The sequence below is a fragment of the Sorex fumeus genome, unplaced genomic scaffold, assembly GCF_029834395.1.
Source record: "Sorex fumeus unplaced genomic scaffold, SorFum_2.1 ptg000107l, whole genome shotgun sequence".
NCBI classification, from domain to species: Eukaryota; Metazoa; Chordata; class Mammalia; order Eulipotyphla; family Soricidae; genus Sorex; species Sorex fumeus.
The window spans coordinates 1782434-1806660 of NW_026606164.1; the positions used below are offsets into that span (position 1 = coordinate 1782434).

Here is a 24227-nt window from a genome sequence, read left to right on the forward strand (position 1 = left end):
AGGAGGAAGAAGAAGGGGAGAGGGAGGAGGGGGAGCAGGAGGAGAAGGGGGAGGAGGACGAGGAGGACGAGGAGGACGAGGAGGACGCCTGCGTGCCTTCGGCCGCGGGGACGCCGGCCTGACCCCTGCCACGGCAGCTGCAGCCCGACTTCGTCCTCGGGGCCTTCCTGCACGCTCACCTCAGCACTGCCGCTTCCCTCCACGCATCCCCACCTCCCGCGTGAACTCGGACACGGCCCAGTCCCCGCCACACCTGCTTCCGCGCCCACAGCGTCCGCCCCCACGCAGGGGGACACGCGGCTCGACCCACGGGGCTGTGCTCGGGCCCGGGTGCTCGCTCGGCGGGGGCGCCGTGGCAGCCGGACTCTGCCTTCGCATCCACAGGACGCATGCTCCCCCCTGCTCGTGGGCCGAGGGGACAGTGGGCAGCCCACAGCCCCGCACGGCCCTGCTCCACCACGGACGGCAGCACCCACAGGCCTCACGGGACGGCACAGACCTGCCACGGGATGGTACCAGGCAGACCTACAGGACTGGAGGCCCCACCGCCAGCTCCGCTGCAGGGGCCACCAACTCGGGCTCGGGTGAAGTTCTCGGAGGGCCGGGAGACAGGACGAGGGGAGGGGGGCACCGGGCGGGTCAGCAGCACACGGGAGGCCCCGAGCGACCAGCCAGACCTTAGGAGAGGCCTCTGTGGCTGGCGCAGTGGCCGGCAGAGGGGCAGTGGGCAGAGGCACGCGGCAAACAGGGCCAGGGCTGCAGAGCTGCTGGCGGGGAGCTGACAGCTGGCGAGGGGGGGGGGTGCGCTGAGGCGCTGCCGAGGGCAGGAAGCCCGGCCCCTGGCCGCCCCGGGCACCTCACCAAGTGGGCACGGGGACCGCAGCCTCGAGCAGGGGGGAGGGGCAGGGCGGGGTCAGAAGTCGGGGCTGGGCTGGGGTCCGGGAGGTGAGGGCAGGGCGATGCCCGGGCCCGGGAGGGGACGTGAGGTGGCCAGAGCCCCTCGCCGGGTCTCCTGAGGACGCGGTCCAGAGCCGCTGGTCAGCCCAGGCAAGGCGGGTCACCCTGCCCGGGGAGGGAAGGGGCAGGAGGGGGCGGCCGGCAGAGGGGCCCCGCCAGGGAACTGCCCACGTGTTGCTGCGTCCTTCTGAAGGTCACCGCTGGAGACCCCTGAGAACAGGAAGGACTGGGGAGGAAGCCCCTGACGCCTCCCTGGCCAGGACCCTGGGCACCCAGGCCGGCGACCTCTGGCCAAGTCTGTGTGGCCAGAGCACAGCAGGGGGCCCAGAGCCGCCAGGCACGCAGCAGCCCACGGGTCTCGGGTCCTGCCGACAGCCAGGGGGCTGGGCTGCCTCACACAAGACCCAGCTTCCTTGCAGGTGCTTTCCCAGCTCCTCGGGGAGCCTCTCTCGGGGCTCCCAGGGCTTCTCTGCCCGCCCTGCCCGGGGGCCTCCTGCCTGTCACACGGCAGCCCCCACCGAGCAGGCAGCGACTCTGGACGCCACGTCCCCGGCCAGTGGGATGTGACGTGGCTAAGGCCACGGGCTCGGGGCTCCAACTCCGAGACCCGTCAGCCTCGGTGCCAACTAAGGCAGCTCTGCGCGTGGGTCCTGGGCCGCCCTGGCGCTGCTCCGGGCGCCGGATGCGGTGCAGGAGTCGGGGCTGAGCGCGGCCACAGCTGCACGCCAGGCAACGCCAAACCTCTGCCGTCTCTCCAGCCCAGAGGCGCTTTGAAGAGGGAGACAGACGCGGGACGCGCCGCCCCAGCCCGGACGACCTGCGGGAGGCACCGCGGCCCACAGGGGCTCCGCGGGTCCGGCCCGCACCGTCTCACACCCGATGCCAGGTTTCTGAAAGTGGGTGTGGCCACCATGGGAATTTTTTAAGTTGTGCTGTTTTTCACGAAAACAGGTTGCAACAATTACTTAGTGAAAAATAGTAGATAAAATCTAAAATTCTTTGATCTGAGAACAAGGCCTAAACGTTTTCAACCCTTCGGAGGGATGATTTAAATGCAGCTTAACTGGGCAGAGGGGGCCAGCCGCCCCCAGGGCCACGCCCCGCCCCTCCACTTCGGGCAGCCCTGGCCGCGCAGGCTGGGCGGTCAGCACACAGTGGGCAGCGTCCAGCCACCGTGCCGCGGTCACGTCGGGAGAGAGGACGAATGTGGCAACCACAGGTGCCGGCACCCGCGCCCTCCACCTGCCCCCAGGACACGAGAGCGGGACCGTACACGTCTCCTCCTCCAACACGCCACACCAAGGAGCCCGTCGTCTACACCCACTACTGAACCGGGACTCTGAAGGATCGGCTCTTCTTCAAACGCTTCCTGGGAGAAAGGCGCAGGGCTGAGAGTCACCTCAGGAAGTAGAAACAGCAACACTGACCTGTCCCAACGGTGCCACTTCCCGCTAATCATCCCACCCCTCCCGCCTCCCTCCCTTCCTCCCTCCGTCTCGAGACCAGAACCAAGACTCGAACCCCAGAGCGCCCTTCGTGGTTCTTGGGAGCTAGTGACCAGCGCAGAGATGACACAGATGCCAAAGCCCACTCAGTGAGGCGGCCTGACCCTCCGCCCGGCCCCTACAGGGCACAGAAGGCCAGGAAGACGTGTCCGCTGCAGGCAGAAGGCACACACTCTCACACGCGTGCGGCCACATGACACACAGCTATGCACACACGCTCACACAATGCACACGCGGTCACTGTACACACACGTGCACTTACATGCACGGGGCTACACTACACACATGCACACACTCAGTCACGGCACACACATGCACTTGCATGCATGCGATCACACTACACACATGCACACAGTCATGACACACACGTGCTGACATGCATACAGTCACACATACGTGGGCGTGCGTCCAGTCACCATACACACACATGCACTAACACATGCAGTGCAGTCACACGACACACACGTACTACACACACACGCACTCCGTGGGTGGGACGGAGTCGCCCTGGGGGCCTCGCCCACAGCTGCCAGCAGGGGGCAGCGCCAGGAGCCGCTGCTCGCAGGACTCCCGCTGCCCAGGTGGTCCCCAGGGACGAGACGCGGGTCCCTCCTCTCTGCCACTGTCTCGCTCGTGGCCCTCCGCGCGTGGGCACCCCCAGGGCCGTCGCGGGCCACCCCCGCACGTACCGTTCAGCCGCCGCTGCAGCGCCTCCTCCTCGAGGCCGATGATGTATGTCTGCTCGTCCAGGTCTTCGAGAATCTGGGGGGAAAGTGAGCTCCTGAGACGCCCCGACGCGAGCCCCTCCGAGACCGCCGGGCGCCGGGCCTGAGTCCGCGTGGCCGCTCGAGGGAGCTAAGCTCACAGGCCACGCGAAGCACGCGTCTGCGTGCACGCGAGGGTGACGACGGTCCCCGCCGAAGGACCGCACAGATGCGACTCCCAGGTTCGAGGGCGGAGACCCAGCACTTGAAGTGGCACACCCGGAAGAGGTCGGCACAGCGACGGCCGCGGAAGGAGGGAACAGCCAGGCGGGGCTGCCTGCACTTGCCTGCGTGAACGAGGCACCTGCCGGCCGCCTCTCTCCACCAAGACACGCGAGAACACTCTGCTTCCACTCAGGCCCCGTCGGGGGGCCACCAGCACCAGCAATGCACAGTGACCGCAGAAAACGGCCCCTCAATCGTCACATCTGCCGACCACACTGGCCCTCCCCTCACTGTCCTGACACACAACAGCCTCGGGACGCCCGGGCCAGCCCAGCGCTCCGGCCCCTCATCCCAGCCTGCGGGGTCCAGGCTGTCAGGAGACCCTCTCTGCTCCCCGGGAGGGATTTTCGGAGGAAAAATGGTCCCGATCACCGAGCCCTATCAGGACCGTCCAAAACTCCCCCCCAGCACCCAACGCGGGTCTCCTCCTATCACCCACCGCTGCTCTAAGAGAGCGAGACAGCGGGGGAGAGACCTCGGCTAAGTGGTTCGGAGACACCGGCTGCCCTGGCGAGAGCATGTGCAGCCCCTCAGGGGCCTGGCGGCGGGCACACAGACTGAGGGCTGGCAGGGCAGTGCTCTTGCCGAGGTCTCCGGGCACCTGATCTGCTGTCTGTCCTCGGGAGGCAGACCCTCCCAAGCCAAATTAAATGCAAAGCCACGCGCTAAGCTGAAGAAAACCGCTGCAGACTGGAGACGAAGAAAGAGCTGGGCCCGGGACGGACAGCTGGCTCGGTCCGAGGGAGGAGGCAGGCGGAGGCGGGCGTGAGGGAGGTGCAGAGAGCAGGGTGGGGACCCTGCTACCGCCCAGGCTGGGGGTAGCCGGAGCGCCAGTCACAGGGCTCCCAACACAGGCGACGGCAGCGTGCGCCCAGGCCCCAGCCCTGCACACCTGGGACAGAGCTCAAGGGTCGCTCCCGGCCTGCACTCGGGGCCATACGGGGCCAGGAACCGAACCCAGGTGGGCCGGGCGCCAGGCAAGCACCGACCCACTGTGCCACCTCCCCAGCCCGACAACGGAAAAGGGCGATTCGATGAATCGTGATACAACTTGCACGCACATTCCCTGACCGTTCCAGAAACAGGGGCTTCGCAAATCGAAGTGAGCAGGTGATTGACCCGGGGAGCGAAGTGACACGTGGCCCCGCGTGGACAGACGCAGAACGCAGCCGTCACCGCATGCGATGCGCACTCCTGTCTGACCACTTGCCGCGGGTCCCCGCAGCCGGGACTGAGGTGCAGAGCGCCCTGCCGCCGCCACAAGAGGGCCAGGACGCAGCACTGGCATCTGTGTGGCCCCACAGACCCTGGCTCTTGGGCTCGTGGCGCGACTCGCCAGGACGGAGCATAGCGACCTGCCCTGGCAGCAGAGGCCGGGCCGGGGACACTCACCGTGGGCTTCACCAGCAGCTGCCCCATCACCGTGAACATGCGCGACAGGCCGACCGGCGTGCACACTGCGGAGAGAGCAGAGGGACCGTCAGGGCACTGAGGGCGGGACAGGTCCAGGCGCCGTGGGGACACGTCCGGGCACTGGCGGGGGACCCCTGGCCACAGGCAGCAGCACTGCCCACCAAGGGCATACGCTGAGCCCGGGGAGTTTGGGGTCGGCCCTTGTGAGGGAGGAAGCAGCGCGTCCTGTCCCTGACCCCGAGGGGCCTGAATGCGCGTGAGCCTGGCCTGGGGACCCACATCCCAGTGCTCGCAAGCAAGGGGAAACCAGCCAGAGAACAGAGGGCGCGGTGGGACGCCAGGCGGCTGTGGACAGCCACTCCGGGCCCCCTCCAACACCGAACAGCCTGGAGCGGACGCCGGGGTCCCGGGCGTGGCCCCAGAGCCACCGGGACCATCGGGAGTCGCCTCCACAGGGGCTGGGGCTGAGCCGCTGCTCGCGCACACGGGTGCGTGGGTGTGTGGGCGTGCGCGCGTGGGTGGGGGGGGAGGCGTGTGCACACGTCCGGCCGGGGGAGGAGGCTCCCGGCCGGGCCGAGGCGCCTGGGCGGGAAACGTACTTACGGAGGAGCAGCAGGCAGCCCAGCAGCGAGATGCCGGAGTACAGGTAGGGCAGGTAGAACTCCCAGAGGTCTGCGGACAGGCGGGGGAGCTGAGCCCGCGGGCGCAGGAGCCGGCCCCGCCCCCGAGCCGCACCACCACGCAGGGAGGTCCCAGGGAAGGCCCCGCGACCCCCACCCAACCCCCCCAGCCGAGAACGCACCGTACAGGGACTCCATGCTGGCCGCGTCCTGGCCCAGCAGCGCCGAGGCCACCCACACGATGCCCAGCGTGAGCAGGGCCAGCAGCAGCAGCATGACGAGCGTCTCCAGGATGCGGGCGCGCAGCCCCTGCAACGGGCACACTCACTCGCCGTCGTCCCCAGCACAGGGCCCCGGCCCCACCGGCTGCAGGACTCCGCGCCCCAGTGCCCGGCCAGGAGGGGCTGCCGCGGGCGGAGACAGAGCCGGACACGCGCTCGGGCTGATCCTCACCACACTGACACCGAAGGGCCCGTGGACGCCCACCGGGAGCCCAGAGACGGGCAGCCACGACCTCGGCTCCCCGGCGGGCCTGCGCCCCACAGCAGCCCAGGCCGGGTTCCGCCCCCTGCTCCCCCGCCCCGCCCACCACCCCCACTAACGGCCTCACACTCTGCCACCAACCGCGACCCAGGAGAAGCGGTGGTCAGGACAGACAGGGCTCCGGGGTCACAGACCCCCGCCCCCCCCACCCCCGCCAAGACCCCAGCCTGGCCACGTCCCCGTCCCGGCCACAGTCCCCGGCCAGGAAACAGCCCGTCCTGATCATTCCTGCCACTGTCCCTGTCCCCATCCTGGTCCGTCCCTAGCCGGCTTTCCTGTCCGAGTCCGTCCCCGTCGCACCCTTGTCTGGACAGAGTGGACAGGCCCCAGCGGCTCCTCCCTGGCCACCTGGGCCACCTGCATGCGGGAAGCAAAGACATGGGCTCGGGCACTGCTGTGGGGTCAGACACTGTCCACGGGGCCTGAACGTGCCCAGCTGGGGTCAGGTGGGGTTAGACCTGGTCTCTGGGCCCTCTGCATGCCGGGGGTCAGGCTAGGATCAGGTCAGGTCAGGCACTGCCCACTGGCCCCTGCACACCAAGGGCTCAGGGACACACGATGTCTGTCAAGTGTCCACTGAGGGCGTCAGAACCGCATGGGCGCGATCTCTCTGACAGCCCGGCTGGAGTCTCGCTCCGGGCCCCCGGCACGGCGAGTGTGCCACCCGCCAGCTCCCAGCGGGTGAGATGCCACGGGTTCTCCTGGCCGGCAGTAGTGCTGGGCAGGGCTCGGCCACGCTGCAGAGCGCCCTTCTGGAGAGGCGTGGTCACGCCTTCAGAGGCAGCTTCTCTGGGGCAGGCAGATGTGGGCACCTGCGCCCACCTCCCCCGGGAGAGGTCACACACCTCAGACCACGGCCGCAGGGCAGCCCCGCGGAGAGGGTGTCCACGGGCACCCGAGGACAGCATGGAGAGGGGACAGAGAAGGGACAGAGAGGACAACGGCGGTAGGGGAGGGGATGAGCCCGGGCGGGGCTTGGCCTGTGCACCCACGGCCCACCCCAGTGCCCACTCCCAGGCGGTACCAAGGCTGCCCATCCGCGAGCCCTGACCAGAGCGGAGTTGCACTGCCCTCACCAGCAGGACAGGCCCCGAGCAGGCGGCGCCCGGCAGCCGGGCAGGGCCCACACGGCCCTGCACCACCCGTGGGCACCCTCGGACAGGGGCTCTCAGCAACCCCGGCCCCAGGCCCCGACCTCCCCAGCACACATGAGGACGGCGCCCCCCACTGCTCCGACAGCCACAAGACCACCCGCGGGTCCCTGCCAGCATCACTCTGGCCTTCATGAGCCCCCATCGAGGCGATGCGTCGACCCGGCGGGACGCCAGAGATGAGAGAGAAAGCTTCTCCCTGGAGATGAGAGAGCTTCTCCCCAGACCTGACCGGACAAGGAGGGTCCAGGGCGGACACACACTGCCCTCGAGACCCCATGCTGGCCTCCGCACTTCCTGTCGCTCTGAGCCGAGGCGAACGAGGGAGCTGCAGCTCACGTGTTTCTGGACACGCCGACCCCTCGGACGCGCGCCAACACTTCGTTCCAGACGGTCCCCCACCCCCGCCCGCCGAGAGAGCCTGGGAAACCGCCTGTTCACAGGACGTTTAAATAAATATCAAGCCATTGTTCCTGTGGAACAAAAAGGGTCCCCTGGTCACATCAGGGTAAGGTTTGCCCAGCGGCCACGTGACAGAGGTCGATAGGAGGCCCGAGAAGAGACAGAAAGGAAACACAGGTATGCTTCTTCGCCGCGAAACTCGGAGGCGGCCAGACTCTCCCTGCCCTGCTCCAGCCAGTTCCAGCGCGAGAGTCAGGCGGAGAAAACACAGACCCGCTTCACCAAACGCTTTGCTGCACTCTATGGCAAAACGTTTCCACGTTAATATTTTACGTGACCTATTCTATGTGCTCGGGCTGGAGCAGTAGCACAGCGGGGAGGGCGTCTGCCTTGCACACATCCAACCCGGGTTCGATTCCTCCGCCCCTCTTGGAGAGCCCAGCAAGCTACCGAGAGTATCTCGCCCACACAGCAAGGCCTGGCAAGCTCCCCGTGGCGTATTCGAGATGCCAGACACAGTAACAAGTCTCACAGTGGAGATGTCACTGGTGCCTGCGCGAGCAAATCGACGAACAACGGGAGCACGATGCTACGGTGCTATTCTATGTGCTTGATATAGTAACGTGCTACGAACATACTCAAGTTTCTAGTCAAATTGTTTAAGGCTGACCAAGAGGAACTGGTCTGGGAGCAGCGGGGAGGGCCTTTGCCGTGCACGACCCCCAGCATCCCAGATGGTCCCCCGAGCACCGCCAGGAGTGACCCCTGAGCCCAGAGCGTGTCCCCCACCCATGAGAAGTTAACCCTGCGGTTCATGAACGGAAAGGTCCCGGCATCCGACTTCTAGCAGCAGACGCACCTCACGGGACGTGACGGGCAAACCCTCCCTTCACAGGCACCGCAGCCCCTGGAGTGAAGGCGGCGCTCGCGCGTGGCGGGGCCGCTCCACGGACTCCCCAACACGGCTGGGCGCCACCACCGGGTACCCGTGTGGTCCCCACTGCACCAGCACGAAGCCCAACAGGCCGCGGTTCCCGGCTGCACCGCAGGCCAGAGAGCCCGGTATTGAGGGCAGAGGGCACGGCTCAGGGCGGGCCCTGGCAGAGCAGAGCACAGACCATGGAGCACGATGGGCCCCGGGGACGGCGCTGATGAGCACAGGGCATGAGCCCCTCTGCCGGGGTCCCGCCCGCCCTCCCCAGCCCCTTGCAGGTGCTGTGGGCGCCTCCTCCCGGCAGGGCCCTGACCTCTGGCCAGGCAGGCCCTAAACCAGCGGGCGGCTATCTCCCTCCGTGCAGGCAGGAGAGTGCGTGCACTGGCCGGGCCCGCCGCGACAGAGAACGCCGTCCCGGCACTGAGGAGACGCGGCAGACGGCCGGTCTCGGTCCCGGCGCAGGAAGAGCTTCCACCTTCCGGCCCTCGCCTGCACCCGGGCCGGCACGTTTGTGCGGGTGGCCGCGTGCCCTACCCCCTCTCACAGGGCGGGGTCTGTCCTGGGACTAGCCACACCCGCTTGGCGATCGGGTCCAAGAATTCAAGAATTCGCTGTCAGGGGCAGAGAGACAGCTCAGAGGAAGGGCAGGCGAGGGGCGGGACAGCCTTGCACAGCCAAGGGGGTGCGACCCCGGCAGCCCAGACGGTCCCTGGACACCCCACAGAGGGACCCTGAGCACAAAGCCCTGAGTGGCCCAGGCACAGCCGGGCATGTCCCGAAAACACCGACCAGGCAGGGGCGAGCTGGGGTGTGAGCGACGTGGGGGCAGGGTGGGAGGACCCCCACACTGGACGGGGCTCGGCCCTGCGTGTGCCAGAAGCCCGATCAACAGCATCACAAATCACAAACCGTCCTCACTCAAGATCCAGCTGGAGGGGCCGGAGCGACAGCACAGCGGGGAGGGCGCTTGCCCTGCACACAGCCCACCCGGGCTCTCCCCCCAGCAACCCAGATAGTCCCCCGACACCACCAGGAGTAACACTAGATGCGCACCGAAAGAGCCAAAAATTATAAACATCAAATTTTAAAAAAACGAGATCTAGCTTGGAAACTGATAGACTTCCCACACGAGAAGTCAGCATGGATCCGTAGGTTTAGGTCTTTTTTTTTTTAATCTTTCAGAGAGATTTTGTTTCCCTCCGTGATTTCCAGAAAGATCTTAGGTATCACTGGTTGGATGTGTTTCCACACACTTAGAGTGTCTCGCTGCCATCAATGGTGTTTTAATCAGATCTTGTTTGCTGTCGTCATTTGACTTCTGTGGGTCACCTGGTCTCCAGTCTCCCTGCTACATTGCCTTCCGTCAGTCAGTTTTTCTTCAGATTCCTGGGACTTTCAGGATCTAAGCCTGCCTCCCAATGACGGCGATGTGTTCTCGCTTTCACTTCCGCCCACAGCCCATGTGCCACTGAGGGCCTGGGTGTGACCTCCACACCCTGCCAGGCCCCCGGACAGGCCCCTGCCCCATCCACGGGTTCCCAGAGGATGTCCTGCCACATGGGGCCCACGGCTCGGCCTCCCGCCGTCCGGGGCAGTGTGAGGGTGAGGGGTCACGCTGGACGTCACCAGCCGCAGCTGTCTGCTCTGCTCGCTTCAGCCCTCACTTGGGCCCCCGTTGCCTGGCCTGGCGAGCGCTCCCCAGGCAGGAGGGGGCGGGGGGAGCCCTTGTCCCACAACGCCCTGGGCTCTGGCGGCACTGGCTGAACCTGGGGCCCAGGCTCGGCTCGGCGCACACGCACAGAGCCCGGGGCCCACCGGAGTGACACCCGTGGGCTCTCCCTGTCCAGCCGCTGCTTGGCGACTACCCCTGGCACCAGAAATAGATTGATTATTGAACGTCGACGTGGATCACAGTGACCCGGGATGCTGGGGCCGGAAATCTGGAATCACACAGGCTAGAGAGGGGCTCACTGACTTCCTGTGGAATTGCTTAAACAACCAGGATATTGATGAAAAAGACAAGCAGGAACACAGGAGAATCTCCAAGAGCCCTGGCCGATGGACTTAGCCTGTGTGCTGGGAGAGAGCCGTTGAGTGTGTGTGTATCCGTGTGTGTCTGTGTGTGGACAGTGGGTATGACTGTGTGGACAGGTGGCGTGTGTGGCTGTGTGTATCTGTGTGTGGACAGTGTGTGTGTGGCCGTGTGTGGACAGTGTGTGTGGCTGTGTGTACACAGGAGCACCGTGTGCAGGACGGACTGTGTGGCTCTGCCCCTGCTCCCAGTGGCCCTCAGTCCCTGCTGCCGCCTGTGTCCACTCCCTCCTGAGACACTGCTGGAGCCTTGTGCCCTGCTGGGCTGGCTCCATGGAGGGTGCTCTTGGGTCACGGCGACGCCATCGGCCGGTTGTCTGGTGACGGAGAGCAGGGATGTGGAGACGGCGTTCTTTAAACTGAACAAACGGCAGCTGGTCTCAGACGTTGCGTAATCAGACCCCAAAATTCTCCCATTACGCGTGGGGCCGGGACCACAGTCCAACAGGCCGGGGACTGTCCGCATGTGGCCGAGCGGGTCTGAACCCGCCCCCCGCCCCACACACACCAAGACGTGCGGGAGGCAGCGGGCGTGGGTGCGGGAGCAGACCACCTGCACCGGCCCACCACGAGTCCCCGCGGAAGAGGCAGGGTCCCCTGTGTCCGCCCAGCTCGGCCACTCGACCCTTCTCTGCTGGTCTTCACCCTGTTTTCCAGTCTGGGGCTCCTGGCCTCTGGGGCACACGCCCAGCAGCGCCCCGGGATCACTCCTGGCGGGCTCTGGGACCCTCCTCTGGTGGTGCCAGGACTGAGCAGGGCGGCCGCAGGAGGCAGGAGCTTCAGCCCCTGACCCGTGTCGTCCCCGACCTTACACGTGAGTCACTGGACGGAGACACAGTTTCTTTCACCACCACTGAGTCGTTCTGAAATTCAGTGACTCCAAACCCATTCCGAGCTTGTCGGTCTGTCGCGAGTTGCTCGCTGAGCCGGGCCCGTGTCTCGCCCTCCAGCGCCCCGAGTACACGCTGACTGGGAGGAGGCAGCACAGGACAAGTGGGAACGGTCGGCGGCGGCGCGTGTCAGAGGACCGGCCCAGAGCCCGGCCTCTCGGGGCACCAGCAGGCCCCTGGTCAGCGTTACCCTGACATCCAGCTTCACCCCAACCATGCTGGGCCATTTGCAACGCCCGCGGAAAAGGCTCAGGAAAAGAAACTAATGACAAGGACCACGGCTCGAGAATCGTTTGATGAATATGGGAAGTATGAGGGCAGGCTTAATTAACGTATAATTAAAATCTGAAGCCAGTCGTTTTAAATTTCCTCCCTACCAAACCTTTTCCTCTTCTAACAGAGTGCCGGATTATGAGACATCACTTAATCATTTGCCCATCATATAAAATAAAGTTTGAAGTTTAGTTACCTAGTAAACAGAGTGCCTTTTTTTTACAGCCTAGACTACTTTAAAACAAACTCTCCTTGGAGAAGTAAATGAGAAAGCTGTGCGGCCGCCACTGGCCTGGCCGAGAGCTGGCGACTGAGACGGAGACTCTCCTGCGGCTGTGGGCCCGGCACCCAGAGGGCCGGACGGCCGGGCCGACGCCCTCAGGAGAGGGAGAGCAGCTGGGCGAGCGCCCATTGCCCGGGACCCCTGGCCCGGCTCGGCTTAGCGGGGGGAGAGTCCGGGGCCCTGGCCAGGGTCACGTCGTCACACGGCCACACCGGCCGAGAGCCGGGCCCTGGCGGAAGCAGACGCGCACACCGGGGGCCACTCGGGCCACCCGGTGACCGTGCGACCCTCCACGGGCCCCGTAGCCGGGCCCCGAGCTGAAGGACGCGGGGGCGAGTGACCCACCCGGCAATCTGCCTCTGCCCAGCCAAGACTGGCCCCGCGGCAGAGGGGGACACCCCAGCGCCGTCCGGCCGCCCCCCCCGAACCGAACCTCCCGAAAGCCATCCCCGGTGCCGGACGCTCTCAGGAGAACCGGCCCCGGCCGGGCGCGGCGACATTAATAACTGGCCGAGCGGAGCTTGTCCTCGAAGGTGTGGGGAAACTCACATTGACACAGACCAACGCTCGGCGAGCCCAGCCTGCGTCCCGGTAATCACCGAGATCAAACCCGGCCGCAGGTACAGCTCCTGGAAGGCACCCAGCGGGGGCTTCCTCTGTGCCTGCGACTTCCGCTCACACGCGGAACCCGCCAAATCCGCGCAGGTGCCGCTGACGCTGAGCAGCCCTTCCGCCCTCGTGTCCAGCAATTTATGGATGCGCGGGCGCGAGTAATGAAAGCCGCCGTGCGCCGGCCCCGGCCTGCGGGCTCTGGGAGAGGCCTGATCCGAATTAGCCCCCGGGAGGAAAGTCATCTGCTCATAAAATACAGTACAAGGTCACTTTTATGTAAGTTTGCCAAGAGGGACATAAACCAGGACGGTTTCAAACTGCGACCCAGGACAGCAGCCCACGAGGCGACCTTTGTCCCCGCGCGGGGCGGTGGCGGGCACAGTTTATGGGCCGGCCCTCGCCCTCCACCTGGCCCGCCCGACTCATTAAGGAAGGAAGTCACCTCGCGTTCTGTCCTTCGTTTTATTGTCAGGCTCCGCGTTTGAAGTCCTCGGAATCCCCCCCTAATCCCGCAGGCCGGGCGCTGCTCTGGCCTGGGCCGCGGGTCTGGGTAATTGGCCAGGACGCAGCGTGGCACGGCGCGGCGATGGGTGGCCTCCACCCCCAGGGCGCCCGGCCACCTGCCGGACTGTCTCCTCACGGCGGTCCACAGGACCAGGGACCAGGACTCCCCACGGTCGGCCTCAGAGCCGTGGCTGCCATGGCAGCTCTGGACACGCGACTCTTGGTCCAGCGGGTGGGAGATGCCACCTGCACCCCCAAACCAGCAGCGCGAGCTGCAGGCTGGGGCAGGGTCTGCCCCCTCAGGGCTCAGCGGAGGGGCCAGCCGACCACCAACAGCTGGAACTCAGGAGCTCTGAGGAGGGCGCTGTGTCCCCTGCCCCAGACAGCAGGCCAGGCAGAACTCCTGGCCTGGCTGGGGGCACCAAGGCAGGGCTGTCCCGGGCCTCTGGGGCTCGAGGGCCGAGGGGGGAAGGGGGTGGCCGGCGAGTCCGCAGGCGAGTCCGTCCTGCGGCTCTGAGGACAGGAGGCACGGGCTCATGCCGCAGTGCTCAGGACTCAGGCGGGTGGTGGTGGTCCTGAGAATCCCCTCAGGAGCAGGGGAAGACGCGGGCAGCCTCCCCCAACCGCGCTGCAGACCCAGGCTGAGCCCTGGGCAGGGGTGGGCCATGCCGGCCGGCCCTAGAACCCGGGTTTCTATTCACAGTGAAAGCCCCAGGAGCCAAGAGGGCAAGTTCCCCAGGAGCCAAGAGGGCAAGTTGAGGCAGCCGCCCCGGGGTCCCCGGCCCCACCCCACCCCCCGTGCTGAGCCCCAGCACAGCCACCCCCGGCTGCCAGCCTGCCCCGTCCCACGCTGGACAGGCGCCGCCTGGGGGCCAGGGGAGGCTCCTTCCCGCTGCGGCTCCCACATCTCCCCGCGCCCCGTGCCCAGCACCACGGTGAGTCTCAAGCCCGGCACTGGCACACGGTCACCCTGCCCACAGGGACACTGCCTCAGGCCTGCTGGGCCCTGCCTGGCCCCGCCGGCCCGACCCTCACCTCAGGGCCCCACCATCCCAGGACACCTCCCCACACTGGCGACGACACTCCCGGACCCCTGGAGAAATGACAAGGGAGCTGTAGGAAGCAGGAGAGGCTGGGTGACTCCGTCCGAACAGCGAGACCGGCCGCCTGCCGAGGCGGCCACACGGCCTTCCTCTGCGCTCAGTGGCCGGACACGCGTGGGCAGGAGTCTGGAACACTCCAGAGAACAGAGGCGCGTTCCTCAGACAGCCGCACACGGTGTCGCCACCAAGTCCACCCCCACACGGAGTCCACACGCACACGCACGCCCCAGCGCCCCTCACAGAGCAGCGGCTAGTCAGCGCCCTCCAGGGACCCCAGAGCCGCTTCCTGCGCCCCCGTCCTGTCCCCCACATAGGCTACTTCTTATCCCTACTCCTCGGCTCTTGCTGTTTGTTTTGGGGCCACCCTCGGCAGTGCTCAGGGGCTGACTCCTGGGTCTGTGCTCAGGGATCACCCCTGGTGGTGCTCAGGGGATTCTCCAGGGTTCCAGGGACCAAACCCAGGTCAGCCAGACGCAAGGCAAGTGCCCCGCCTGCTGTGTCATCACTCTGGTCCCACCCCCGTCCTGTCCCTCAGGACCCCACAGAGGCCACGTCCCGTCCCCCCGTCCTGTCCCGCAGGGCCCCAGAGGCAGCAGTGTGCAGTGCAGTGAGCAGCTCCATCTGCCACCTCAGACGAGCTGCCTCCACCCCCGCTGGGCTTCCCACAACCCTGCAGTTGCCGCGCGGCAGGGCCTGTGGCCAGCTGCCTGCTGCCCACTGCTCACCCCGAGCCAAGTTCCCCGCCCCGAGGAGCCGGTATCCGTGGGTGTGGTGCTCAGCGGCACCGTGACTCCCGACACGCCTCACCCCTGCACTTCCCGTGTGCTGGCTCATGGAAGGTGGATCTCCGGCCACCCCGACGACCTTCTCTGACAGGGCAGTAGGCCCAGGGGGCGCGGAGGCCGTGCCAGAGTCGGCCGAGCCACCGGGCGCCTCCGCCCTCAGCCCCGTTCGACGGCCGCCCACGCGGACCCTCTCCAGCACCAAACGGGCTCCTCCCCGCGTCCTCGTGCAACACACGCGATTCCAAAGTCCGACACACTCACCTTCTTCAGGCCGGCGAAACCTTCCGACTCCAGGAAGAAGAAGGCGAAGGGCATCAGCACAAACAAGCAGAGGTTGGAGAGGAGCGACGCGAGGTTCCACAGCCCTGCGGAGAGCGGGAGGGGGGTCACGCCGCAGCCCTGGGGCCGCCCACTCGGCTCTGCGTGGGACCCCCGCCCGGGGCCCAGGCCAAGGGCCGACACCTGGAAGGAGGTGCTGACCGTGTCTCCGAAGCCTCTGCGAGTGACCGGCCCCCCGCAGCGAAGGGGTCCTCAGTCTTTAGACGGACGCCCAGGTCTCGGTGGAGGCGCTTGGCCACGAGCAGAGCTGAGGCTGGAGGAGCCGTTCGGCATGGGGGGGGCCGTCTCCTGAGCCCCCGCCGGGGCGATCAGCTCCACCCCTGTGCCAGCCACCCCACCCGCCTCTGCCCTGCACCGCCCAGCCCCGTCCCGCGTCCCCCAGAAATCCTACACCGAGGCTCCTTCCCCCCAGCCCGCACAGCACAGCGGGACAGAGCTGCCTGCAGAACTTTCTAGACGGCAGACGAGCCAACACAGAGAGGTCCCCTCCCGGGAAGGAGAGAGGGTCGTGAGGGCCACGCCACCCTCCCCGGGCACGGGCTCTGGGAAAAACACACAGGTCAGCCGAGACCGACAGCAAAGAAAGCGGAGAGACTTGGGCCCACCAGGACCACCTGGCCCAACCCCACACGTGCAACGGCCACGGCTGAGAGCTCGGGCCCAACAGACGGCCGCCGCGGCGCCCAAGAGCCTCTTACCAGGCCCGTTTCCGGCACAAGGAGTCCGAGGAGCGGCCGCGTGCCACGTGCGGCTGTCTGCAGTCACCGGGACCCGCAGCACGCACCGTCTCTTGCTCAGGATCGAGACGGAGTCAGACCTGACCGTGCAGTTCCCTTGGGGTAACGCGTTAAGACTGGAGGAAAACAAGGTTCTCTGGCCACTGGGTGAGACCGTTTGAGGTGACGGTGGTTCTGAAAGGCTCCTCCCCTCCCCAGCATAAGGAGAAAGGTGTCACCCGCTGCATCCCGTTTCTTCACCTCTAGGAATCCGCCTGCCAGCGGCCACCTGCCCAGGAGCTACCAGCAGGTCCCTGTGGCTGTGCCGCCCCGGCCAGCAGGTGCAGACACCCCGAGTGGGTGTTGGGCACGGAGCCTGTTGGGTATGGAGCGGGAGAAGACGGACTCCGTAGCAGACTCCGTTTTTATAGCCCCTGCTCCATACCCCTGTTTTGGCTTTCTCGGAATTCTGCTCCCGTCCCCCCCACCCCCGGCCACCTGCAAAAAAAGGACATCTGGGCCGAAAACTCGGTCTTGGTTCTCAGAATCCTGCTTCTTCCCCCGCGCTGATAGCTCGGCCCTGGTTCCCAGAAACCGCCCGGATGGGAGCAGGGGAGGAGGGAGCAGCTGCCAGAATGGCCGGGAAATTATCAGGATAAGACGGCCTGTCCGTAACGGCTCCCACTGTACTGTTTGAAAGCAGGCTGGATCTTGTATTTTCACTCTCTCTCTCTTTGAAACTGTAAGCGTGGGCTATGGCGCACACACGGACTGTAAAATCGCAGCTTCTCCCTTGCTCGGGGTCTTGCTTCGTGGCCTGGGTGCCTAGGAGCTTGACCCCAGCTAGATGGCTTGAATAGACTCCGCTCGTGTTTTGCTTTACTGGCTGGACTCTGTGTGTGGTTGGGAGAGGGGAGATTATCAATCGCGGACCCTAACAGCGCCCAGGCTGCTCCAGGTGGGGGCGGGTGACCGCCGGTCTGCCGGTGTCCACTCCCCCGGCCCTCCCTGCAGAGCGGCAGCACCTGCGTGAGTGCCCCAGAGCCCACTCAGGCCGGCGGCATCAGGCAGCTCTGCGTGTCTCAGGACGGAGGGAGGGCTTCCCGGGGCACCGCTGCCCACTGGCAACAGACCCCAGGCCGCGTGCCGCTCTCTGACGTGCAGCAGGACAGGACACTGCCCGCGACAGAGAGTTTGTGTTTAAGAAAAGCATAAACTCAGCAAAAAAATTCGTTTGTGCATCTGGCTTTGGTCCCCTCAAACACGTCCCAGCACGGGAAGAGCATACTTGGAGCAAGACCCCCGCCGGCCGCCTCATGAACACCCACAGAGGGCGCTAGACACCGGCCCCCCGCGGGAGGCGGCCAGGACAGGAGCAGGCGAGCTGCTCAGGAGCCGCGTCTCTGCAGTGCTCGCCCGAGCCCTGCGAAGCCCGTCCGGACGGGCCGGGGAAAGGGGAGTCTCAGGTCTCTGCCGCCGACACTGAGCCGACGGGAAGTCAGACGCACCCTGTCAGCAGCTCCGCGGAGCCGCACGTCGGCCGGCCTGCAGCAGCGCGGGCTCAGGGCACTGCCCCCACCCAGGGCCCGGGTCCCCCACCCGGCCGCCAGCATAGCAGCTGCCGTGCCCACCGAGCACCGCGCCCGGGCACTCTCCCCTGGGCCAACCCTGCCGCTGGTCACGGGGCTGGAGGCCGTCAGCCACTGTCGGGAGCTGCCAGGGTGATGCTCGACGCTCTGAAGCATCTCAGCAGGTTCCGACGGGTCTGACTCGCCGCCTTTTGCTGGGCACTGCGGTGATCCCGGGGGTCTGCCACCCTCGGGGCTGTTTCGGCTGCTCCGGGACACGCGACTCGGGGCCCAGGGCTGTGGCGGCTCCCACTCCACTCCCGCCCGCTCCTCCCGGGGTACGTAGGACGCGACGTCTCCCACAGCCTCCGCACCCACAGCTCCCACAGGGGCCACCATGGCCGCCCGCCCTCCTGCTCTCCCACGCCCCCCGGGGTTTGGCCTCTCCTGCCCCTAACTGCGACCCCTTCGGAGCAAAGAATCCGACTCTGGGTCACGTGCTAGACGCCGCACATCTTGACCAGCTCAGAGCAGGCCCAGTCCTTGGCCTGCTGTGTCCACACGGCCCGCCCTAGAACCTTCCTTCGGGCGGCGGCACCGCGGGGAGGGCACCTGCCTGCACGCAGCCCACCCGGGCGCAATCCCGGCACCCCACGTGGTCCCCTGACACGGCCAAGTGGGGCCCAAGAGCAAACAAACGAACCAAACCAGAACTTCCCCTCGGGCCGCTGCCCCGCGGCCCCCTCCCCGCGAATGGTGTCAGCAGGCCTTGCGTCTCTGTGCCGCTGCCCCTCCACGCCATGGACGCCTCCTGTCCGTGCTGCATGGCCACGGGCCGTGCACACCGGCCCCGCCGCTCCGTGTCCCGCGCTGGGCTTCGGTTCCCACGCGTGCGCCTCCTCTGCTGTCTCCTGGACACCAAGGAACGTTCCGTGGGCCCAGCTGAGGACACGGCCTCGGGACTCCCGCGGCTGCTGCGGGTCAGCCCAGTGCCAGCAGACGGCGGACGGCTGGCCCAGCACGCGGACCTGGCGACTCACTGGTTCAAAGTGGCTTTTCCGCAAAACACCGCCCCCGACTCCCGTGGAGACGAGGCTCTGGCTGTGACGGAAGCCCCAGCCTGCTCCTCGCCTGGGGCTCTCACCCCTCTGAGGAGGCCGGGAGGGAAGCGTCCAGCCTCCCCCGTGCCGGGATGCCACCTGCGGGTGGCGGTAGCTGCGTTCTCAGGCGGTCTGCTTCGCTCAGGGCTGGCTCCTGACAGGCACACGGGGAACCGGGTGGGCCGTGGGCCAGGCAAGCGCCAACCCAGGCTCCATCTCTCGGGCCCGTGGAAGGTCTTCCTCTGGCTTCGCCGCACGCAGAGACGGTCAGGGATGGGCCCCTCCTGGGTCGTTCCCAAAGGCTGCGTCTCCCTCCCAAAGCAGCGTGGGCTCTGCTGAAACGCGAGGAGAGTCAGCAGGGTCGGGCCCTGCTGGCCACCAGGCAGGCCCCGGGATGCCGCCATTTCCCCCTCACACTCTTGGTGCCTCCGACAACCAAGTCCCATGACCTGACCGGCTGGTGACACGTTCCCGGGGGCCTCGGACACTGGTGACTTCCGCAGTGTTCCCCATTTCTCTGAGCTGGTCAGCAGGTGGCCACGAGGCAGCCAGCCCTGCCCGGCCCTGCTCTCCTCACCGGTCATCAGGCTCCTGTGCGGACCATCAGGCCAACTGCAGGCCAGCTCTGGTCTGGTGCGTTTGTTTGCTGTTCCACTGACTCCGTCCCTGCCGACACAGACTCGGCCGCCCATGGTGGGCAGTGGGAAGCTAACAGACCCGCTCCCTGCTCTCCAGACAACTGAGACCCTCACAGACCTCACTCAGCAGCAGCAGCCGGCACATGGGTTGGTTAATGTTTTATTTTCCGCTCGGTTCACAGGGCTTCCAGTTTCCCTTCTGGGGTTTCTCAACTCCTGAATTACTAGAAAGTGCGTACTCTGTCATCAAACGCTCAAGGGACTTTCCGGCTGTGAGTCTGTCGCCGGTTTCCACTTCATCTCACTGTCGTCTGGAAACCTGTGCTTCGAATCCTCCTGAAGACCCAGCCTGGCTGAAGGCGCTCTGGGCAAGCCTTCCCGGGTGCCTGAGAGAAGCCCGTTCCGCTCCGGCGGGCAGACCCAGGGCCCCCCGAGTCCAGCCGCACGCCTGCCCCGTCCACCCCCCACCGATCGCCGGCAAGGGCTGCTGATACGTCCGAATGCGGCTCGGATTCGGGCTCTTAACCCTTCTGTGCCCGCCAGGTTCTGCTTCACGCTCGTGACAGGCCTGCTGTGCTCTGCGGGGTGTTCGGTTGATCTGTGTTTGCTTTGGGTGGGGGGGACTCGGTTTCTGGGCCACACCCGGCAGCGCCCGGGGGTTACTCTTGGCTCTGCTCCCAGGGACCTTCCAGAGCTCAGAGGGCCCTTGGGGGGGCCACGTGCAGGGCAAACCCTCCCCACTGTGCTCTCGCTCTGGTCCGCACGTCACTGTGTGTGTGTGTGCACGTGTGTGACCAATCACGTTTCCCTTTATCAGACTCGACCATCTTCTCTGGTCGCATCTCAGCTCTGCGGGCACCCAGCCATCCTCTCACCCCAGGCCCGTCTGCGCGCAGGGAGGCTCCACACGGAGCCCCTGGGCCACGCTGAGCCTGTGCCTTTGGGTCAGGGTCACGGGCCATTTGCGTTCACGGACACTATCAGGCGGCAGAAGTCTGCTCCCTGCTCTGCTTTCCACTGACCCCGTTCTCGTCCCTTTCTCTTCTTTTTCTCTGGGCTCTGGGATCCACTACGACTTCATGAATCTATTTTATTTCTCTGGTGCACCCGTTACCTCTAGGCGTGCGGTGTCAGGGTCACTTCTGAGGTGACCACACGCCCTAGCCGGCCCCGTCTGCCTGCAGGTGCCCATCGGCAGGTCCAGCCTTCCTGGGAGGTCAGCATGCTGACCCCGAGAACGCCGACTGACATGACACCGGAAAGCCACCGCCGTCCACGGGGGCTGCCCAAACTCTCCCTGCTGCTTTGGAGAGTAAGATCCCCTTGGCCGGCGGGTGCACACTGCCGAGTGGGCGATCAGCGACTGTGTCTGCGTTGCCTCGTCTGGGGGACACTGGCACAGCGTCCGGGTCTGCCCGGGGGCCCGTCCTCCCGCGAGGGTCCGAGTCTTTTCTCATTTCCTGCCTACGCCTCTCTCCCCCAGTTCTGGGTACACAGAGCCAAGAGCCGATGTCAGCAGCCGCCCTGGGCTATGAGCCATGGCGCTGACCTCTGACTGAGACCCCAGCACATCACCGACCCCTGCTCCTCTGGACACAGGCCACTGCAGAGGCCGTGCCGGGAGCAAGGACACCTGCGAAGGCCACGTCCGAGAGTCCTGCGCGAGGGTGCTGGGGCATTCTCTGGCCAGTGCTCGCGGGAGGAAGAACTCCGCAAGGACAGCCGAGTCCTGGCCCTGGCCGGGGCCAGCGTCCCGCATGGGCCCTGGACACACCAGCTCCTCCATTGAAAGCCAAGTCTAAGGCCAGAGAATTCTCTGGGAAGCGGAGCCTTTTCCTGAGCAAAGGCAGCGCGGGAGCAGAGCTGGACACCTGCACGAGCCCCTCTCCCTCCCCGGTCCCGCCAGCTCCTCCCTCCCTGCAGGGACAGCCGCTGGCCCCTCCTGCAGACACTTCCCGAGGTCCCTGACCACACGGCCCAGCAGGACCAACCGCAGCCGGGACCCCACCTGGCCCTCCTGCTGTCCTCCCAGCTGGGACTGTGGGACGGGGTGCCCGCCACAGCACGCGCTGACCCTCCGACCCTCTCTCCCACCCCCGCACCGTTTCCACTCACTTATTTTGTTGTTGCTCTTGGGGGGGGGGTCTTGGGGGATTTTTTTTTTTTGGTTTTCTGGGGTTTGTTGTAGGGTTTGATTTTTTCTGAGTTTGGGGTCTGGGTTTGGGGCCACGGCGGGCGACGCTCCAGGCTGAGTCCCGGCTCTGCACTCAGGGAACTGGAGGCCTGTCAGTCGGGGTCAGACCTGAGACCACGTGTGGGGCTGGGGGCAGGCGCGCTCCTCACTCTGTGCTCAGGGCCGCCCTGCGTGAGGTCTAGGCTTAGACCTGGCGGGCCATGTGCACGGCCACTGCCTGCCCCTCCGGACCCCCCGGCTTCGCGCAGACCGCAAGGAAGGTGGGGTCAGTGGAAAGAGGGTCCCGCGTCTCCTCCAGAGACCCACACACTGGACAAAGAGCCGAGCAGAACAGCTGAAATGGCCCCAAGGCACCAGCGTCTCTCCACACTGAGGCCTAGGGGGTAGCGTCTCTGTCCTCGACCCCATGTGCAGACGGCGCCCCCTCCCCACGACTACCAAGCCCAACGGGGAGGCCGCAAGGGCAGGAACACCCCCCAGCAGTGAGGTGTGGCTACAGCCCTTCAGAGAAGCCACGTGAGACACTTGGGGCAGGGCCCTCCAGAAGTGCCCCTGGGTGACCGCCCCCGAGGCCGGGGAGGAACACGGTGGCTGCCACCCGGTGAGCGTGTGTGTCCCCTCGCCTCCGCCCTAGGGGAGAACGGGGGCTCAGTCTATTTCCCTGCAGATGCCCCCCCCCCAGAGCGACACCCGAGCACAGAGCAGGAGAAGCCCCGAAGCCCAGTGGCCGGACGTGGCCACGGGAACAGCCACATGAGGGAGCAGCCCCAGGACGGCCTTCCCCGTGCCACCGAGGCGAGAGCCACAGACAGGCCAAGAGTCAGCCCCTTCGCAAACCCCAACGCTCTGCCTCCCCGTGCGCCACGACCTGTCCCGAGACCCTCGCGAAGGCTCCACAGAGGCCAGAGCCGCTGGAGACAGAGCGGGGCGCCAAGTCCAGCTCAGGGGACAGGGGGCTCCCTGGGGCAGCTGCTGGGGACGCCTCTCCCAAGCACTCTGTCCCCCCGACACGACAGTGGGGCGGGTCCCTCAGCACCCGGCCCCCGACTCTGGCCGTGGGGCGGGGTCCCTCGGCTCTCGTGACCGGGGCCCGGGACGCCTTTCCGCCGCGCGGCCCCCAGGCTGCTCCCGGCACACGGGCCCCTTTCCGGCAGCGCGAGCCGCAAACTCTCGTCCAGAGGCGGGGAGTCCTGCCCAGCCCCGGGAAGGCCACGCGCCGGCAGAGAGAACCGGCTCGGACAGAGCACCGGCCCGCGAGGAACATCACGGCCGCGCCACAGAGCCGGTGTCGGGTGCCCGCGGCCCCGTGCCCTGAAGCTTAGGGGACCCTCGCTGAGGTGCATCTCTCAGTATGAACACCCAGGGGTCCGTTCAGGTACTCGGAGTTTCATCCGTGATGTGGTTTAAATGGCGGGCAGCGCCAGGGGCACTCTCGGGGCGCAGGCCAGCAGTGCGGGGGCGGCCTGCGGCCTTGGGGTCAAACCCAGGACCTCTGCATGCTGGACACGTGGACTCCGGCCTCTGACAGGAGTCACCTGAGCCTCCGCACCCCCCCTCGTCCAGGAGCCTGGTCTGCTTGTGGGTCCGACGGCCACAGGGCGGGAGACAGAGTGACCGAGAGCCGCCAGTCTGCTCTGCCAACGGTCACCTGTGGGCCGGAACCAAATACAGCAGGGCGGGCGCTCACCCACACGCGGCTCACCTGGGTTCCAACCCCGCACCCCAGACGGTCCCCCAAGCCCCACCAGGAGTGACCCCTGAGAGCAGAGCCAGGACTGACCCCTGAGCACGGCCGGGTGTGGCCCCAAAACAAAACGAAACGCCCACTTGACACCAAGACCTGAGAGCGACAGTCACACCCTCCGAGCGGGTCAAACATCTCCGTCAGAATCTAAGAGATCAATGCCAAGGGCAGGAGACCCGGTCCTAGCAGGGAGCTCGCCCGGGAGGGGGCCCCGGGCACACGGGGGGGGGGGGGGGGGGTGATGGAACTGGCACCCTGCTGTAAGTCAAGGTGATTCGATGTTTTAAATAAACTTTGAACGTCATTTTTACAGATATCTAATCTCTGATCTCTCTCTCTCTCTCTCTCTCTCTCTGCCCCACTCTCCCTCCCTCTCTGTTTCTGGGCCACGCTCAGCAATGCTCGAGGCTCACTCCTGGGTCTGCACTCGGGAATCACCCTGACGGGCCTGGGGGACCATCTGGGGTGCCCAGATCAGCTACACGCAGACAAGAGCCTTACCTACTGCACTCTCTCTCCAGCCCCTAGAAATATTTTTTAAGTTGAAGCTTCGCAGCCAGAGAGATGGCACAGCAGGTAGGGGTCTGCCTTGCACACGGCCCCCTGGGCTCGGTCCCCGGCACCCCATACGGCCCCCAACTGCCAGGAGACCCCCAAGTGCAGACCCAGGAGTCAGCTCTGAGCACAGCCGGGTGTAGCCCAAAACCAAAAAAAAAAAAAATTTAAGTCAGATATTATGAAAGCGAAAGTTTCAGACTTGAGCTACTAATGATCTCATTTGCAATAAACAAAAAGTTCACGTTACAAGAAGAACGTCAAACATGCCACTGTCACAAACAAGTCCCATTGTTCATCGATTTGCTCGAGTGGCCC

The 24227-nt window shown here is 66.0% G+C and overlaps 1 protein-coding gene across 3 annotated transcripts in view; it reads right to left on the reverse strand.

The window, feature by feature from the left end:
- Nucleotides 1–24227, reverse strand: part of LMBR1 (limb development membrane protein 1) — a 232682-nt gene that overhangs the window by 37679 nt on the left and 170776 nt on the right. For all 3 annotated transcript variants that reach the window (XM_056134843.1, XM_056134845.1, XM_056134844.1), the window contains 5 exons: nucleotides 15317–15420; nucleotides 5667–5793; nucleotides 5468–5536; nucleotides 4844–4908; nucleotides 3152–3224 (listed from right to left, as the gene is read on the reverse strand). In XM_056134843.1, the coding sequence (XP_055990818.1) occupies nucleotides 3152–3224; nucleotides 4844–4908; nucleotides 5468–5536; nucleotides 5667–5793; nucleotides 15317–15420 (438 nt within the window). The remainder of the gene's footprint in view (nucleotides 1–3151; nucleotides 3225–4843; nucleotides 4909–5467; nucleotides 5537–5666; nucleotides 5794–15316; nucleotides 15421–24227) is intronic.